General features: G+C 37.5%; 1 protein-coding gene across 4 annotated transcripts in view; it reads left to right on the top strand.

The window, feature by feature from the left end:
* Nucleotides 1–18,964, top strand: part of CDC42BPA (CDC42 binding protein kinase alpha) — a gene marked incomplete at its 3' end in the record, with an annotated part of 187,639 nt that overhangs the window by 50,854 nt on the left and 117,821 nt on the right. For all 4 annotated transcript variants that reach the window (XM_081997793.1, XM_081997796.1, XM_081997795.1 and 1 more), the window contains exons 2-3: nucleotides 12,078–12,169; nucleotides 18,397–18,480. In XM_081997793.1, the coding sequence (XP_081853919.1) occupies nucleotides 12,078–12,169; nucleotides 18,397–18,480 (176 nt within the window). The remainder of the gene's footprint in view (nucleotides 1–12,077; nucleotides 12,170–18,396; nucleotides 18,481–18,964) is intronic.

Here is an 18,964-nt window from a genome sequence, read left to right as displayed (position 1 = left end):
ACTAAATGAGTACTCTCTCCCCTGAAAACTGCTGCATTTGTATAGAAATTAATGAATTTGTGTTCTGTGCTCTTCTGAAAATATGTCCAACTTCCTTATTATCCCATTACTATCTCAAACTTGTTTGTGTATGCTGTGTCTTCACATGGCTTTTCCTTTCAAGTTGCTGGTAAGCAAAACTTTTGAGATAAAACTTGGGTAAAAGCATTCAAAGAATTTTCAGAACTCAATGAATATTTGCTGCATTTAGTATCACAACTTGCAAAACACTTCTTCTCCAGTGCATCTTTTCAGATGCATACAAGACTACCTCTCCTGTCCACATTTAGGGAAAAAAGCATACAAAATTTTGTAAAAGCATCTAGAATTTGAAAATGAAGAATAGTTTGTGTTGAAACTAATTCTTCTCTTTGATTAGTTTATAGGTTGAAACTGAAACTTCGTATACAGGAAGAGTGTTAGCGTCACTTTCTGCCTCCTCTTTCTATCTGAAGCTGATAAAGAAAACCAAATAATTGTACCTTGTTATAAAATTATTACATTGTCATAGAAAAATTGCCTTTAATCAATGTAGTAATAAGGAGATACTTATGTAGCCTATCATAACACACATACAGCAATACAACTCTGTGTTACTATAGGGAATAAGATTCAAAAGACTCTTACTTTAGGCTCAGCCCTGCAAATACATGCATGCAAGAGCTCATGGTTTTGACGTCTCTCTCATTTCTGACTTGGCATCAATGGGGTTACTGAAATATATAGTGTGCTCAGTAGCACAAAAGTCAGTTCAGATGTACCGCTTAGCAAATCCCTTCACTTGATTCATTAGGAGTTCTTCTGAAGGCTTAATTTGAAACAATATGCCCTTAAAGGGTGGTTTGAAAACCTTTTAGTGTTTGGGTAATACAAGCATAAGGGGGCCTAAAAATTGAACAGAGAAAAACTGAATAAAAAACGAGTTAAAGCTTCTCTTTGGTTTCATAATTAATTTGATCCATCAGTGATCTGGGTTCCAGAATTATTATTTACTGAATCCTTGGTGATACAAAGGAAGTGTGGATCAAAGCAAAAAGGGCTGTGGTGCAAGAATCTCTTGTGCATGTGAGAGCAGAGGCATACGTGGTTTATGTGGGAACTTACTACTTACAGAAAATGTATGCTGTTGGGTAGTTATAGGTGTTGGGAAATATATTTGTCACCGTCAAAGTCAAGATTCTGTTGAAAGTTTGATTTATATTAATGGGGATCGTTGATCTTTTTTGAAGTAGTAGTAGATTTTAGTGATTCAACTGCACTGAAGATTGAATGATTAAAATTACCATAAGGTGAAATGGGGTCAAAATAAAAATATCTTAATCAGCATTATTTTACAGTGATCACTTAATCAGGAAGAAAGCGAAGATGAGAAATAGAGTGCCGGATCTGGTGCACAGTTAGGTGCATAAGCACTATGATATGGTCTTTATTCTCAAGTGGGCCAAATCAAGTTCATTATAGGCAATTTACATTCTAATGGCACTGAACTTTCAAATGATGAATTATTTATTAATTTTAATTATGTTAGTTTTAAGGTAACTGTGAAAGAGTGCTGAAGTTCTAAGATCTTTGAAAATCTTTACGGAGTGCTGTTAGTTTAATAAAGGAATATTGTTATAGTTGTAATTTCCTAAAATGTAGTGAAACTGAGAAGAGTTCTTGAAACATGACTTAACATCACATTTTCTAGAATTACTGTCTTTTTATCATTTTGTCAATGCAAAAAAACCCCGGACAATAAAGAACATGTTCAATTGCATTGCCCAGCTTGAATACAAGGAGCGAACAAATGAGTAGTTTGCAGTTCTAGCAGCAGAAATAATATAGGGTGATGGCATTAAAATGGTGTGAGGTGTGTGTGGAGGCAGAAAAACTTCTGTGGCCATAGGAAGGGTGTTTAGTTTTCTTTTTTTGTGACTGGGAACTTGAAAGTTTACTGAAAAACAGTCATAGAGACTGCAGTAGTATATCTTTGTTTTTCATTGCATTTACAGTGGCTTAACACTCAAAAGCAGCATTTTACTGTGAGGTATTGATGACGTGCAATACGATCTATTTTCTTATTTTCACTAATTTCAGATAACCCACAGGATATATAAGACAGTGTAAAACTAATGCAGGCAGTGTTCAGAAGTAATTTTTGATTTATTTGGATCACAAATGCCTTTTTAAAAATCTATCTAATGACAATGAGTGGTTACTTCTAAAGAAAATTAAAAATGTGACTGGAAAATGTGTATTTTAACCTAGGCAAAATACCTTCTCACGCTATTAAGTTCTTACTATAGTTTTAAATGTTTCCATTTGACATTCATTACGTGGAAGTAGTTTTTGCTTTTATGAGTTTTGAACTTCCTTTTAATGTTTGAACTTCAATTTAATGTCAGGTATAGATCATGAATGCAAGACTTCATATAACATCTTCCATTTAAAAAGTTGTCCATAAAGGCAGGATTAGGAGTGTAATTGTGTGCATTTGTATGATATTTGTTACCCAGAGTTCTCCAATCCTGACTGGGACTTTTGAGAGATAAACAATGTAATATAAAATATAAACAATATAAATATATAATAGAAATATAAACAATAGCATCAGTGAAACCTGCTGTATATGAAGGTCTTGTGAGCAGATTTATGCCATGGTTTTAAGGAGGAAACAAAGGATGTTGTTACATAAGATGTCAGTTCATATGGTGGAGGCTTGCCTGCAACGTTCTGCAGAAGAATTTGCCTGCTATTAGAGCTCGACTGCATTACTAGCCTTCTGCTCTGAGGCCCTTGCAGCTTGCTGGCAAGTGTCTGCAATGATTTGCAGTGAATTTGGGGGTAAAAGCACCATGGTGGAGGAGTGAGGGACAGGACTCAAGTGATTCTTGTGCTGCATGAGACTTGACAGGTGTGCATTTTGACAAGTTCTGCGTGTAAGTATGTGCTAAGAATACATGGCTACACAAACAAGAGTCATTTTAGAGGAGAGTTCATGGAGAGTCTGCTCACACCCCTTCTCACAAGGTTTAGAGCATGTCCTTTAATTAAGATATTAAAAGTGCTTTCAGTTTTATAGACCTTTTGCAGCTTTTTTCCCCCCTCGAAAATGAAAGTGAATAATGTTCATTGCTCATGTAATATATAGTGAAACTCTCAGTATCAGCAAAAAATCAAGTGTCTGACCTCAGTTATATTTGCTTTGTATAGATGACTGCAAAAACAGTTTTTCCTTTTAATTAAAATTCTGAAGTAAAAGAAAGGCAGGCTGATGTTGTGTAGCTCAAGTCCTTGTTTGTTAGTCACAATTTAATGAAAACTAAAAGCACTCAAGACTAGTGGTGGTAAAAGGAGAAAGAAAGAAAGAATGGTGGCAGGGCATCATCACCGAAACTGTGACTTTGGAAGAGAGACTTCAGCTGGGTAGACTAGCATTTGAAAGGAAAAGTAAGAAATTGGAGAACTAGCAGAACTTTGCTCAGATGGTGGCTTCTGTGACCAGCAGGGTAACGGGATGGGGGCCTGGAGGTAGAGATAGGCATGAGCAGACCGATACAAGAAGCAGGCAAGGTACAGATGTGGAGAAAACTGAGGAGGCTGTGGACAGAAACCATCAGGTGTGGTGGCAAAGCTAAGTGCGGACAGGGCAGAGTGATACTAGATGACGAGTCTGGTGGGAGAGGTTAGGACTGAATAATTGAGAAGGAAAACATTCGGATGAGGAGTCACAGTGGGGAAGAGGTGAAACTGGATCGTGTATTTGTGTATTTGTGAGGCAAGAGGAGGGAGTGTAAGGCAGGCTGCAATATTAGACAGATGTTTGAGTATCCCTTAAAATCCTTTTCTAGCTTCAGAAATGGAACAGGAGGCTCCTAAAGTGCTGCAAAATACCTGGGAAACTGACCAGGGTGATGGTCCACACAGAGGGCGACAACCTGCCACATTGGTCCTTTAGTCAGTGAGGATTACGTACTGGCTGCCTGTGTTCTCTGGACCGAAGTTGCTAGTGGTAAAATACTTCTGTATTATTATAGTATGCACCAGAATTTCTAGAGAGGATTAATTTTCATTTTTTAAATGAGAGGATTATTTGAAATATAAATAAAATAGATATGCAAAACCGTAAATGCAGAACAAAGGAAATTAATGATGCCTCCACAACTCCCTTGAGAGAGTACATATTGCAGCCTTCTGTTGTGGTTACAAAATACCTGTTCTTTAGAGTTACTTGACAGGTAGTCATTCCCCCTCCTGGGCCCCCCCGATTTACTGTGTGGTTGCACATTCTTTATTTATTGCATAATATGTGGGTTTTTTTCCTCTCTGATACTCATCAACACATAGTCTTTCACAAACAGTAAGATAGGATTTTTCAACAGCCTAGTCATATTAAACGGTGATATCTCTATTTTACATAATAAAAAATAATGCATTGAGGGATTATGAATTTTACTTAAGGTACTAATTTTTGATGCCTGGTTTATTTTGATTTTTCAGAACATGTAGTAATTCTAAGCAATTCTAAACACAGGTCCGATTGGTTTTATTTACAGCTTAAGCATCCAAGCATTTTTTGGCAGTCAAATACCAGCATCTTGAGTTACATGTCAAATATTGAGGAATGCAAAGTTTAAGCTTGACTGTCAGAAGTGTGATTTTAATTGATTTCTCTCCAGCTCTGTGACAGCATGAGGGATGGAGTCTAAGCCATGTTCTGCTTTATACGCATAAGCCCACCTTTCTCATTCTCCTTTGTTAGCCTTTCAGGTTTTTTTACGACCACAAAACTTTTTTTCTGTCTGCTCTTCATGTGCTCCCAGAGCACTTCCACCATCTTTACTAGGTGGAAGAGGAGTCCTATAGTAAAGATTTTACTGACCATGCTACAAGAATTGCATCAGAATTCCGATGCACAGCAGGATGAATTAAAGTTGAATATTTCACTTTGCTGCTGGTATAATAATATTTAAACATAGGGTGGTTTACTAAAGTTCTTGTGACATGGAAGAGTGGTAATATAAAAAAAATAATGTCCATCTCTTGATGTGGTGTGGAAGCTTTGGCCAGATCTGCGGTGGGTGTTTCATGAATGCAGGGTTTATTTTTCATCTGAGTCTGGGGAGGGAAAAAACAGAACTACTCTCATATGTTTCGGAAAGATATTTTATTTCTCTCTCTGATTTTAAAGTTCCTCTTGAAGAATCTTTTGTGGTAGCTGTAGCCAAAGATGGCTGGATGGTCTCCACTTGACCTAGATGAGAACAGATTACTTTTTTCCAAGATGAATAGGATCCAGAATATTGTGTCTGTCTATACCATAGTACAGGAATTTGTGGGCATGCTTCTCATTCTTGGAAAATGCCAGATTCTTAACTTTTGCTTACAGATGTTGGCACTTAACTGTTCATCAGGAAAAAAAAGTTAAAAATGTTCTGAGGGAGTGAAAACCGAATCTTAACTGTTAAAACTGAGAAAGGTATTTGTGGTTTCTATTTTTTACGTTGCCTTAACTAATATTCTGTGGTTCAGCTGCTATCACTGTTGACTACAGTGTTTTGCCCCTTGTTTCTTCCAGAGAGTTGGCAGAAACTGCAACAAAGCTTTCTCGTGCTGTTTTGCCAATCTTAGGTGGGTGGAGAGGAGAGATTTCTTTTCCATCTCCTCTCAATTAAATTAGGCTTTAAATAGCTCTGCTTTGCTGATTGTCAATTATTTCTCCTTTGTTTTGAGAAATACTGTTTATTTTGGGAGGAGTATTCTCTCACATCTCCTATCTGGAGTTTTTTGAAACCTCCAGTTATGGTTTGTCTTAACTCAAAAATGCTATTTACACATTTCATAATCACAGCTGATAGAAGCCAGTGGAAATAAATACGTTAGGTTTGGACTGAGCCTGTAAAATAAAAACACTTGTAAAATTCCTTCCAGGAATTTAGCAGAAATTTCAAAACTGCAGAATGCTTTTAAAAACAAAGCTATTGATGTATTATTCTGCTTTGTTGTTCCAAAAAAAAAAACAAACCACAATTATTTTTTCAAGGACACCATTAGAAGGAGTCAGGGAGCTTTCTGGTATTCAACTGACAATCTCTTAGGATATGTGATTTTTTTCCTTTGCATGGGAAAGCTCTGTATATATTTTTATAATTATTTTTAACTAGTGAAGGAAAGGGGGTTTGTCTTGAAATGGCAGCTAGTTTTCCATGGTGGTGGTTTAATTTCCAATCTATTTCCTTCATAATGAACTTTCACCACTGCTGTTGACAATTCTGGTGGATACAGCTTTTAATTTCTGTATCTTTGGTTTGACATGGTATTTTACACTGAACAGTGCAGTGGGCAGAAGGCTGGGTTTGCTGTGTGGTACCTGGATCACTAAGGATGTTTTGTAATTCCTTTGGGCAGTAAGACGTGGATATCTTACTGAGACCTGGCAGTCGAAGATACAGTCTTCTGTCTGAGCAGAGTTAGCCAGCCTGTTTATCCAAAAAGCGACTATGGCATCAGTGAGGCACCAAGAGGAATTCCTAAATGCTATCCTGTTCTGTTTTGTTTTCTATTTAAATCAGTTGTGGGGACCCATTTTCAATTGCTGCTTCAAGTCTGCAGCACTTTCTGTAAACAGTCAACATAATCTTACTTGGGTTTAATCAGCTCCGGTTCACTGCATTGCTTTGCTGGGGAGGGAAAAGGGCACTAGCAGATGAGGGAGGGGGAAGGAGCTCACCACTAGCTTCTCCCCCACAGCCAGCAGGTTAGCCCTGAAAAATCTGAATTTCAGGGCTAGCCCTGCCCAAGCTCTGCAGACAGAAACTGGGAGCTGGAGGGAGAGAGCGAGCAAAGTGGGAGCATGAGACTAACTTTGCAAATAAAGCATCCAATGCTGCTGGTTTATTATTCTGATGTTGTTTGGTGTCAAGTGTATAATCATAGAACTAAACTGTATTGGGTTATCAACCATGTCACCGTTCTCCCTGTGTCAGCTCTTCAGGAGATGGACTTTTAACTCCAAGAGTTTAAAAATTAAACACCTTGGTATTAAACATGCTGTAAGTAATGCTAGTAACGGCTTTCCTCCCATAAATATGATAAACAGATTATTGAGGCTCAACATCACTACTGCAGAATGCAATTTTTTGCCTCTCTTCTGCTGGGCAATTGTTGCAATTGTAATAAAATCCTCCCTTTTCAGGGCCAGGGGCTAGAACGTATGCCCCTCTGGAGTCCTGCTGTTTTTCTCTGTGCTTGAAGTGTTACTTCAGGTGAAGTTCTAGTCAAATTTCAACTGGGGGGAAGAAACTCTGAAATTTCAAACACTTGTAGAATTTTTCATTCACTGATTTGTATTGTTTGAATGCATTATAAGCATAAAGGGAATGAATGGCTAGAACCATAAGATGTGGGGAAAGACCCATAGAGACTTAAATAACTTGAAGGAATAGTCATGACAGGTTCACCTTGTTTCAAAAAACAGCTTAGCTTCCTACTGCAGTGTGTTGTTACCCCTGAGGGTGAATTGGGAGATTGGTTTTTCTTGCCATGTATAACTGATTGAATAAGTGCAAGAGATCTTGCCAAGAGGGTGGTGGTGCAGTTTTCCCAGGCAGCGTGGGATCGGAAGTATTGGCCAGGTGGCGTGGCTAATGTTTTTGTAGAACATTTTTATAGGTCAAGTCTTATCTATCCATCTCCTCCATGGTGATTGATAGCAACATAGAATATTTTTCAGAGTAACCTACTCCACACACTCTATCTATGACTTGCCAGCTTGTGGCCATAGAGAACATACAGGCAAATTTGAAAGTTTTATATAAGGAACTTTGGTTCCTGCTGAGTTGAAAATCCAGGAGTAGCAAGGGGACACACTGCCCACACTTACTCTTTGATTTGGAGGAGGAAGAATTCAATTTGACAGAGAAAACTGCTGGTTCCTAATCTGTATCACACATGGCTAGCAACCTTGGAAAGGGATGTCTGTGCAGAAAAAATCAGCTATCCCTCTGTGTATTTCTGTAGGTTGAATGAAGTACCAAAGGAAATGCCCATACTGCCTTTTGCTCTCAAAAAACTGCAAAGACAGTGTGTCACTGGTATCAGCGATGAAGGAAACTGCATCTTCTTCTGAAAAGGAGAGTGGTGTTCTCCGTTAACTTCACGATGAATCTGGGGATGGGGTTGTAAACAGGGGAGGGCTGTGTACCTGTATGCTTTAACAGAGCTGCATTGCAGGGAGCCCTTTGAGCACATTGCGTTTTGAAAACCGTTCGCTGACCTTAGTTTGCTGTCTTTGTAACGGCTCATATGACATTGCCAAACTAGTTGCAAAAAGTCCGCCTGTTAACCTCATAGTCTGGAAAGCTGGATGTATGAAACGGCTGTCTGAAGATATGCCTTCCAAGACCCTTGGCCAGGCCAAGTTTTCTGTACTTAAGATTGCTGTTGCCACAAGAACAGCAGATGTTTGCACAGCAGACAAACAACATTGATGATAAAGCAAATTGACCTTTTTTGGAACAAGCTATTTGGAGCACATTCCTAGGGCAATTCGTGTTTTTCTTCCTTTTTTCTTCTTTCTTTTCTTTTCTTGGATTGTATTTTTCTTCATAAAACTGATTGACTATACATTAACCTGTCTGTTGCTAGAGGTGATTAAAAAAATTAAAGAAAAGAGTTTACAAATTTTTCCACTAACACTGATACTCCAAATCATTAAACTTAATCCAAACCTATTTTTGTCGGCTGTATTTTACTGAAGTAGTTATAATGATGTTTATTTTTCCAGTGTCCCTATGGGAACCCTGGAAGATTCCAAAATGTAATAATTAAGGAATGACAGGCCTTTCCTTACAATATAAAGTGAGGAAGAGTTTTGTGGTTTAAACAGCTATGCTGTTGCTTGTTAACAAGATATTTTGCCTTATACTCCAGCCAGGCCTATAATGGTCAAAAAATGTTGAAGTTGAGAACTACACGTTTGTTTTCAATCAGTTGTTTTTCAAGTTAAAAGGCTTTAATGGCTTGCTTTAATTTGTTCAGTAGTATTCGTCAGTAGTATTAATATTTGTATTAGAGCAGTACAGCTGAGTCTATCCCAGTAAAGCAATACATTTTGTTGTCACTTATTTTTATTATTGCTAGACCTTTCTTTCAAGGTATAAAAGATTAATTGAAAGTTTGGGGAATTTCTGTGAACTTGAGTTGCATACTTCTGTTTAAATTACATTTTCAAAGTATTTTAAATGTAATATTAAACCTGTATTTTAATTGTATAATTAAATATTTTTAATTAAGTTGCTATAAAGTAAAAATACCACTGAAGTGAAAATCTCAGTGTTATATGCCTGCATCTTTACTATTTGGACCGAAACCCTAAGTTTTTCTAATCGTAAGCTGATGTTCCTGTAGTTGTAACAAATGTAATTCCTGGTGGAGAGTTGATTCATGGCATCTGAGGAATTTTAGAAAAATTGGCTAAGCTCAGACTTGGAAACCTCTTGAGATTTTTAAAGGTTTTCATCCATTGTACCACTAACATTAGTAGAGGTGTGCTGTATTGCTTAACAGGAGAAACTTAAGACCCTTCGTTTTTGCATCATTGTTTTTCAGACGTGATTTACAATGCTAATTTAAGGACTATGATAAAGAAGTCTTGTGAGGGTTTTTTTAGGTATTAAAAATACAGGTAGCTCGTGTCTTGACTCAGTTTATAAAATTGCTTTGCTGAACAGTAGGCAGTAGGCTTTTGGACAAGGGTTTTGTAGTGCCTTGAAGGGTTGTGTGTTAATATCAAAATTCTAAACTGAATGATGGGTTATCTGTATCAGTATTAGGGTTTGGGTTTTTTTTGTCAGGATTAGTTCATAACATTAAAAAGACTGTGCTAGTTTTGGCTGGCATAGAGTTAATTTTCTTCACAGTACTAGTATGGGGCCGTGTTTCGGATTTGTGCTGAAAACAGTGTTGATGACACAGGGATGTTGTCGTTACTGCTGAGCAGTGCTGACACAGAGTCAAGGGCTTTTCTGCCTCTCACCCCACCCCACCAGCAAACAGGGTGGGGGTGCACAAGAAGCTGGGAGGGGACACGGCTGGGACAGCTGACCCCAACTGACCAAAGGGATATTCCATACCGTATGACATCATGCTCAGCGTATAAAGCTGGGGGAAGAAGAAGGGAGGGGGTATGTTTGGAGTGATGACGTTTGTCTTCCCAAGTCACTGTTACGGGTGACGGAGCCCTGCTTTCCTGGGGATGGATGAATACCTGCCTGCCCATGGGGAGTGGTGAATGAATGCCTTATTTTGCTTTGCTTGTGCGTGTGGCTTTTGCTTTACCTGTTAAACTGTCTTTGTCTCAAACCACGAATTTTCTCACTTTTACTCTTCTGATTCTCTTCCCCCACCCCACCAGGGTGGGGAGTGGGTGAGCGGCTGTGTGGTGCTTAGCTGCTGGCTGGGGTTAAACCATGACAAAGGCAAAATGCTGAATTCTAGGAGAATCCAAACTGGGTTTCTTACATGTGCCTAGATAGAATTTGGTTCTTATGTAGGGTCATTTGGTTTTGGAGCTTTTGAAAACCGATTCCTATTTTTGTTTAGAAACGTTATTATGAACAAGCTGTTCCGCAGTATAGCGCCTGTTACAGCTCTTCACTGCAAATAAAGCTATACTAATTCCATCAGCCTCTGATAGATAGAAGTGGACATAGATGGGTCCCTGTACCATGAAAGCATAAGCTAAAAAAGGTTATGAATACCATACGATGTGCTTTTTTTTTTCTTTCTTGATCCAATTATGTGATGGTCAGTGCCTTGTCTCTTACAGAAAATACTTGTCCCTGTTTTACAGATGTGAAGCTGTATGTGAACTATCTGGAGGTGCTTGTTTAGGATCACTGAGAAAGACTGCCTTTGAGTCAGAAATAGATTTTAACATTTTCTGAGATCCATTCCAGTCCTGTGTACACAGGGTTATACAACCTTCTTTTGTGGGCAACTTTTATGAACCATATTTACTGAAGCTTCTGTTTTAGTAATAGTTTTCATTTGTGTAAAGTATTAAACGTGATTTTAAAACAATTATTTTTAAAAGAACTCCTTTTCCTGCTTAATTATTTAAAGTTTTGGGTTTGGGTTGTTTTTTTTTTTATTTGTTTGTTTGCTTGTTTTTTTTACCAAAGGTTGTGTTATGTGGTTTTTGAGGTAGAGTTATCAGTAACTTGGATGTTTTGCAGGCATGCAGAGAATGTGTTAATGAAGAGGGACTTGTTAGTTGTAGTGCTAAATGGGACTGAAGGAGGGGAACAGTCCTCCTGATACTGTTTCATTGCAAAGAACACTGGGGTTACCTAGCTGGACTATAACACCTTACTTTGTTTCATGCTTTCAAAGATACTATAAAAGAGAGGAAGAAGAAGAAGGAAATGAAGCTTAACTTCATGTATGTGGGGTTTTTGCACTGAATGTGATTCTTGACTACAACTGTTCTTGGCTTCTGGAAGCGAGAATTGGCTATTAGGTGTCCCCTATCTTGAAGTGGTCTCCAAAAATAACATCGTCTAAGCCAGTATTGCCTTTCCAGTTGTCATTGATCAGCATTTTAATTTTTCATTGAATACAATATTGTTTTGCTCCTTGGCAGAGAAATTCATATTGTCCAAAGTGAACTCCTCATTATATTACACGTTGCTTTTGCAACCAGAGTTAGCAACATATGGCACAGATGCAGTGGGTGTCTATGAACTCAAAAGACTGCAGAAAAAATATAATCAGCTTAACTTCTTTTTTTTTCTTTAAATTAAAAAAAACGAAAGCAAGCTTACTTCATAAAGTTTTTCTCACAGCAATTTTGGCTTAGTTCTTATTGGTCATTATTTCTAGCTTTAAACTTCATTATATTACATTAGGGAATATAGGTTTATAAGCAAAATGTAATCACAACGCTGAAGACAACAGACCATTTATTTTATGTTACTGTTACCTTGTTGTTTGGGTTTTTTTGTTTTGGTGTGTTTTGTTTTTTTTAAAATGATTGATATTTTCCTTTGTTTCAGCGAAACCTTTTACATCTAAAGTGAAACAGATGCGACTACATAAAGAAGATTTTGAAATCCTGAAGGTGATTGGTCGAGGAGCCTTTGGGGAGGTATGTGTGTGAAGGAGGTGGAAGGAAGGGTTTAAATTATGCTTTTGCAAAACTGCAGCACTGAGGAGAGACAGTTAATAGCAATATACTGATGTACAGGTTTTTACATTATTTAGGCGTAATGGATATTGTAGGTCCACCTAATGTTTGTTGCAAGTACATTTTGATTTATACATTCTTTGACAGATCTTTTTAAGTCTTAAATTTCGAGAGAAGGCAAGTTTACATGAATTAAAAAAACATGTTTTCTACTGTCTGATGATAAGTTATTTGCTTGACTGTAATTCTTTCCAGTCAGCAGGTGGAGGCCAGTTGAGTTACTGACCGGATGAAGACCTAGCCATTTCTAATCATCCTAATAACTAAATAGCCTGAAAGTAGTTTTAAGCAACTTAAATAGCCAAATACTGATATTGACATTCTACGAACGCAGAGAAATCTCTCTACTCCTGTCACTTCATTCCCTATTTTTAGTGAATGTTTCCTGTATTTCTTCTAAAGACTTTAGCACATGATTTTCTTTTTCAGTTGCCACTTACTGCTGTCGAACTATACAATTTTTTGCTGCTTCTGATTAAGCCATCTCTTCTTTGAAGTCATTAAACAAGACTGTCGTTCACTAGGTTTTACACTAGGCATGTCAGATTATATAGGTTTGAGGAAACTTGTGTAAATAAACACTAACTTTCTGCCCCGTCTTCTTAATTATATTAGGTGCGTGTGCTTTGTTCTTCATACAGGACACTATGTATGTAGAAAGAGCAATCTAATGTATAATGGTGGCTTGAATTCTTGATAGCCAAATATACAACAGGAGGGGATAGTATGTAAAGCTGCAGAAGGTACTCCATACTGCCTGAAAGTACATGTGAACTGAAACCCAAAGCATAAGAAAAAGGTTTTCTGAGCAATGTCTTCATTGCTTTTGGAACTGGAAATGTTTGGGGTTTTTTCGGTTCTTTTGGTATGAGAGCATCTCTGGAAGCTCTATGGCATGTGACAGAAGAGTTGGTTTCAGGTCTTTACTAGTCTGTGATTATGGAAGAATAGACTTCTGTAGGTGGCACGTAAGGAACAGGAATTTTTACTGTAGTGTGTGTCACTACATACTCTGATGCCTACATGCAAATATCATTGGGCAACTGTAAAAATAACACTAAAAGAGTAGTATTTATTTAGCTACTTCATTACTTTTTGTTGGTTTTGCTCCACCTGGAGTAATGCTTCTTGATAAAGGAGACTGAAAGCTGAAGTTCCTCATGGATAATTTATCTTTCATCTGAACATCGTCCACAAAGGGAATGTTGCGTTCTCCATTTTGATGTAAACGCTTGTGCTTAAAACATTAGCTTTTCTGAGTGCTGCTGTAGTAGTTGCAGCTGAGTTGATGTACAGATTGTATAAGAGGTAAGAAAAATCACTGATGTGGATGCTTGTCAGAAGAATCATGTGCAAAACCTGCCTTATATTGTGTTTTTAAGAGAAGTCATTTCTGTCTGCTAAATCAGCATCAAACTTCACTGCAGCTAAACCACAGAAAACCTAGTTCTTTCTCAGAGAGCTTCTTTGTGGTGAATCATTCCATGAATAATGAGAGTGTAACTTTCCCCACCCCCTTCTGGGGACGGTCTATGTAATTGGTTAGTTCTCTTTTACGAACAGTGTTTCTTTCTAATTCCTTACCTGAGAAAGGCAGCATGACTTTCATCTTAATTGTCAAAATCTTCGGTAAGGGAAAAACTGAAGTTCTCTCAGTGAAGATGTTTGGTCTTCTATGTTCTTAAAGTAGGACTTACTAAATATTAACAAGGATATATGTTAAATTTTCTTACTAGCTTAAAGTTGACAAGTTTCAAGTCCTACACAGACATTTGTCTAAGAAAACAAGTTCTGTATGAAATTACTAATTTTCCCTTAAAATAACCAGTAAAATCTGAGCAAGACTGAAAAAGGACCACCAAATTTTACTGCTACTTAAACTACCAAAAACTATATTAATAACAAATTGTAAAAGAGTTGTATGATCCAGTAGTCTACAGTAGTTTACTGTGACAGATTAAGAAATCTGGAAGAATGTATTTTCTTTCCAGCTAACTGTAAATGAGACCAAGGTTGCTCTAGGTTACTGGGAGGAGTAATTTTTGTCCCCTGAATCAACATAATTCTGAAATTCTATAGACTACAAACTTAGTGCAAGTTTTCTTTGGCACAGTCTCAGACTTGTTCTTATTTTGATTTTACGCTACTCAATTTCTTCAATTTGCATAGACAAGAAATATTTCCCTTTTTGTTTTTACAAGTTTGTTGTAGACAAAAAGTAGTTTAAACTAGTTATTGCTTATAACTGTAAGAGTTCATTGTTCCTAATTTTCTTTTTCCCCCCTTACCCTCCTTGCTGCCAGTCTGAGAATGCTTCATTTTTGTCAAATTAACGACATGCCCCTTCCCTTTCCATGCATGCATTTACTTACTTAAAATTTTATGTAAGAGAGTGCTGTCTTTAGAAAACACAGATGTTTTGCTTGGAGGAGAAGGATTATCCTGGTAAAATTAATAATGTTGGCATCAAGTGTTTCATTGTGCTGGCTTCGGGCAGCATGGTTTAAAAAAACTTAATGAACAACTCTAAACAAGACAACTTTAAACTTGGGAGTTGAAGAATGCTGCTAGGAAAGGTGAAGCGATGGGGCAACGGCTCTTAGCATTATACTGCTCTATAAAAGTGCGGCTTACTGAAGAGTCTAGCTAATAATGAAATTTTCGCTTGATTCTATTATTGCTTAAGGGAGAAAAAAAAAGTTCAGTGCTTGCTTATGCAAGAAAATGTTATGTCGTTATGTTGTTGATATTTCAAAGATGATGAATTTTGTAGCTCTGAGAACTAGCTAGTTACTCCTAAATTTTGGCATCCAGTTATGAACAGTAACTTTCCTTCTTCCTGTTTCTGGAGGGCTGCTGACTCTTGATGAACAGGAAAACCAATGCTGAGTGTGGAGTCTTTTTTTTTTTTTTTTCTTATTTTAATTTTTCTTCCTTCTTTTTTTTTTTGAGTTTTAATAGCTTCTCTTTTAGCTTTTTTCTGTATAAGGCCGTTGCTTTTTAAGCAAAGGAAATGTGCAGACATGTACCATAGAGAGACGTAGCCAAGTTTGGGGCAGAAGGTGTCTGACAGCATGCCAGACTATACTGCTGTTTATGGGAAATATGGAAAATTGTTGGAAGAATGGGAGAAAAAAACCCTATCTGACTAAACCAAGATGTTTACATCAGCACATACCAATCATTCTTTTGTTGGGCTGCTCACAGGAAAATATAAATTTAAAAACCTCCAACCTTTAAAAGTCCAATTGTAAGAAATTCCAGTAGCAAGACACTTCAGGGTAACTAGACAGAAATGATTACGCTTTCTTCTGTCTTGACAGCTTCAGTGGGGAAGGGAGAAGATCAAAAGAGCACTCTGTGTGTGTATTTGGGCCTTTATATAGGTAGTATATGCTTCTGTGTGTGTGTGTGTAAACACTGCCTGGGTGTGTAATCATGTTTCAGAATTTTTTTGTTACAATTAGAAACTGTATCAGACTGCGGTTTTTTCTTTCACAGTCCCGAAATAAGCATTTAGAATTTACTTCCATAGAGCACTGACACATGCCCAAAAAGATGCTGTGATTGCAGAAAAATGATGATGTTTGCAATCCTTTTTGTGAGTGTGTGGTGGTTATTGGTATGGAATAACATGAATGGCTTTCACAGACTAAAAGACTGGTTCTGACTGATTGTAAACACAGCTGGTAAATATGAGTCTATTTTTGTTCTTTAGTCACTCTTCAGTACTACTACCCACTCACAGAAGGTACCAAGCCCTCAATCTTGTCATGAAGCCCTGTGTTCCAGCTGTTAACCAAAGGCAGTGCTATATCTCTTTTGGTTGTGTCCAAATGAATGCTGTACAGGAGACTGCAAATTTAGGCAGCTGTGCAATTAGCATATGTCTTTCAGAAACCAAGTCTTTTGCAGAATAACAAAGCCTTTCACTGAGCATGCTACCGGCAAGAAATGAAATCCTAAAGTTGGACTTGAAATACATGTACTATCTTAGGCCTCTGGCTGCCTGTACTACAATGGTTAATGGTTAATGGTGGGTAAAAAATTATTTTCTGCTGGGCAACAGCAGCAGTCTAGTCAGCTCTAGGACCAACCTTTTAATTTTTCCCAACAGTCGCAAAACCTTTAAAGGTGTTTAGGGCAGAATTACATTATAGCTTCATACCGCATATCTCTGCAGCATGCAGAGGGGGTCCTTGTCATCCAAAATATGCTACAGTTTGAACACTCACTCGTTTCCATGTTAAGGCTTTCTCCTCTTGCCACTTCTCATTAGAAATCTGTACTGATACGGCTTCTCAGAGTTTCAAGTTAACTTTAGCTAGTAAAGTAAAAGGAGACTCAAGATGCAAGTCCACATTGTGGGTTATGTATCCCTGCAGAAGATTCATGTTTCCCTCCTGAGGAGAATTGTGATGCTCAGTCTTGGGGTACCACGCACAAGAAGAGTAGACATTCTTTATGAATTAGAATTAGATTATAGTCTAAAGTAACAATCTGTTTTTGTGTTTCGAATCTGAAGGTACCTTGAGGGATCCCAAGTCTGGACTTGAACCTCAATTTTTATGCATGAAGTAACCTTTAAAAATTTCAGTTCGTAAGCTAGTTTAAACAAGTAGATGTAGTACCTTTCTGTCTTCTCTTCCTTTTTATCTGCCCTCTACTTCCACCCCCTGCTGCCCCAGAAGGCAGCAGTGTCAAGAGCAGGGCTGATAATGAGTTGCTGCACATATGAGAAGTGACAGCTGCTTCCTCCTTGAATCTGTAGCTAAGCAAGAGGTATACTTGTAGATACGTTTTAATTTAGACATCTGAGTATTGCGGTCCTTCTGCCATATTCGTGAAGCTGCTGCAGCTGATGACACATTAGAAGATGGTTGAAAGAGGTTTGCATGACACTTTCTTCAAACTGTCTGATCCTGTATTTTCTGTTATCACTGTCTTCACACATAGCTGGTTTACTGATTATGAAAGAGGTGGAGGGAATGTAGGATTCAACCTCAGTATTTTTTTGTCGCTGGCCTGCAGGATGAAGATGATGATAATCTGTGTGACAGCATGTTGGTTTGTATCCAGATGCACACAGAAATAAACTTTTATCTCCTTAAGCCTTAAGATTTACTTGAAAGGGAAGAGGCAGAATGGGATAGTTGGAGAATGGTTGTTAAAATGTAGTGATTGTTGAACTTTTCTATAATTGGGATGGTAGTGTAGTGGTCTGATGTAGTTCTGATCAGCAACTCTGAGTCTGTGGCAGATTCATGGCCATTTTGGGTAAGATACTTATCTGTACCCAGGGAAGCCTGAACTGTGAAAACATGTTTGTGTAAACTTCTTCCCTCCCTTTTTCCTAAAAATATTCCATGTTAGCTTTAATTATAGTTAAACAAAACTACAATATTCTCAGAAAAGGCCCGTGTTAGTTGGCTTTGTTAATATATTATTACATAAGCCTATGGTATCTAATGTTGCAGAAGCAATGAGAAGGAGGGGGGCTTGTGTTTCCCAAGTTCTACTTCTTTAGAAAATGTGGATTTCACTGTTTCCCTGCCACTGACAGCAGATATGATAAAGAACTCATTGAACATCAGGTGGAATACTTTACTGCATCTTTGAAGAAAGTCTAGTGCATTATTTGAAATGAGAGTGGAAGTTGTTTTATGGCAAACCTGCAGTCTAATTTGTGCCTAAAACTGAAAAGACACTGTTTAATTTGTTATAGAAACTACTACATGGTTGTCTTTTCTTGGCAGTTCTGTAATTTAAATTGTTATGTAGGACTGGAAGGGTAAGTCCAAGAACATAAAGCATATAGCCAGTGATAGCTTCATGATAGTATAACAGAGCAAGAAGAGTGATGGTGAGAAATACCATTGTTCATCTACAGTCACCTAGAAAAAAACATACGTAATGAAAGCTTAAAATAGACTTGGAATATTTGCAGAATAAATACCCCATACCGTTGTGATGTTACTCTTTCTTGATGGTGTGGTATTGTGCAGGTAGTAAAGCTAAGTGTCCAGAACACTGAAGAAAAAACCTCCAAAACGGCAAGGTTTCATGGAAATTAAAATAATAGGCGTTTTCATGTTTTAACTTATTTATCATTCATTTATCTTTTCCAGGTTGCAGTAGTAAAATTGAAGAATGCAGATAAGGTTTTTGCCATGAAGATACTGAATAAGTGGGAGATGCTGAAGAGAGCTGAAGTAAGATTACAGAAATGTTTTCTATATTCATGCATCCTCTTACTGTGCTGAATTGCTACTTCTGTTTCCACAAGACTCTGTGTATATAGAGGGACTGAGGAGATGCTTCACTACTTACTGACAATATGAAGATTAATATTAAAATAAGCTTAAAGCATTTCGTCATAAGGGTTAAAATGGCATGGAATCTTGACTTAGATGGGGCTGGATGTTTTAGACATTATACCTTTTCTGTAATTGCCCAAGAATTACTGACTATACAAGCGATCTTTTAATGCATTTATTCCCGTTAGGAATGTAGTCTTTAGCAAGTATTTTCCATGGTAAAAGGTAATTACTGAGCTATAACACATCAAACCTGTTAGTTTATCAGTAGCTAGAACTTAGTCAAGGTCCAATTTGTCTATTGAAAAATCAGAAAGATAAAAGTTTCAAATTAATTTGAGTGCATGTTTCATAAAAATGTCCATCTGCAAAAATTTGT

The sequence above is a fragment of the Phaethon aethereus genome (genome assembly GCF_964289735.1).
Source record: "Phaethon aethereus genome assembly, chromosome: 3".
In the NCBI taxonomy this organism is placed as follows: domain Eukaryota; kingdom Metazoa; phylum Chordata; class Aves; order Phaethontiformes; family Phaethontidae; genus Phaethon; species Phaethon aethereus.
This window is presented reverse-complemented; position numbering and strand designations above follow the sequence as displayed.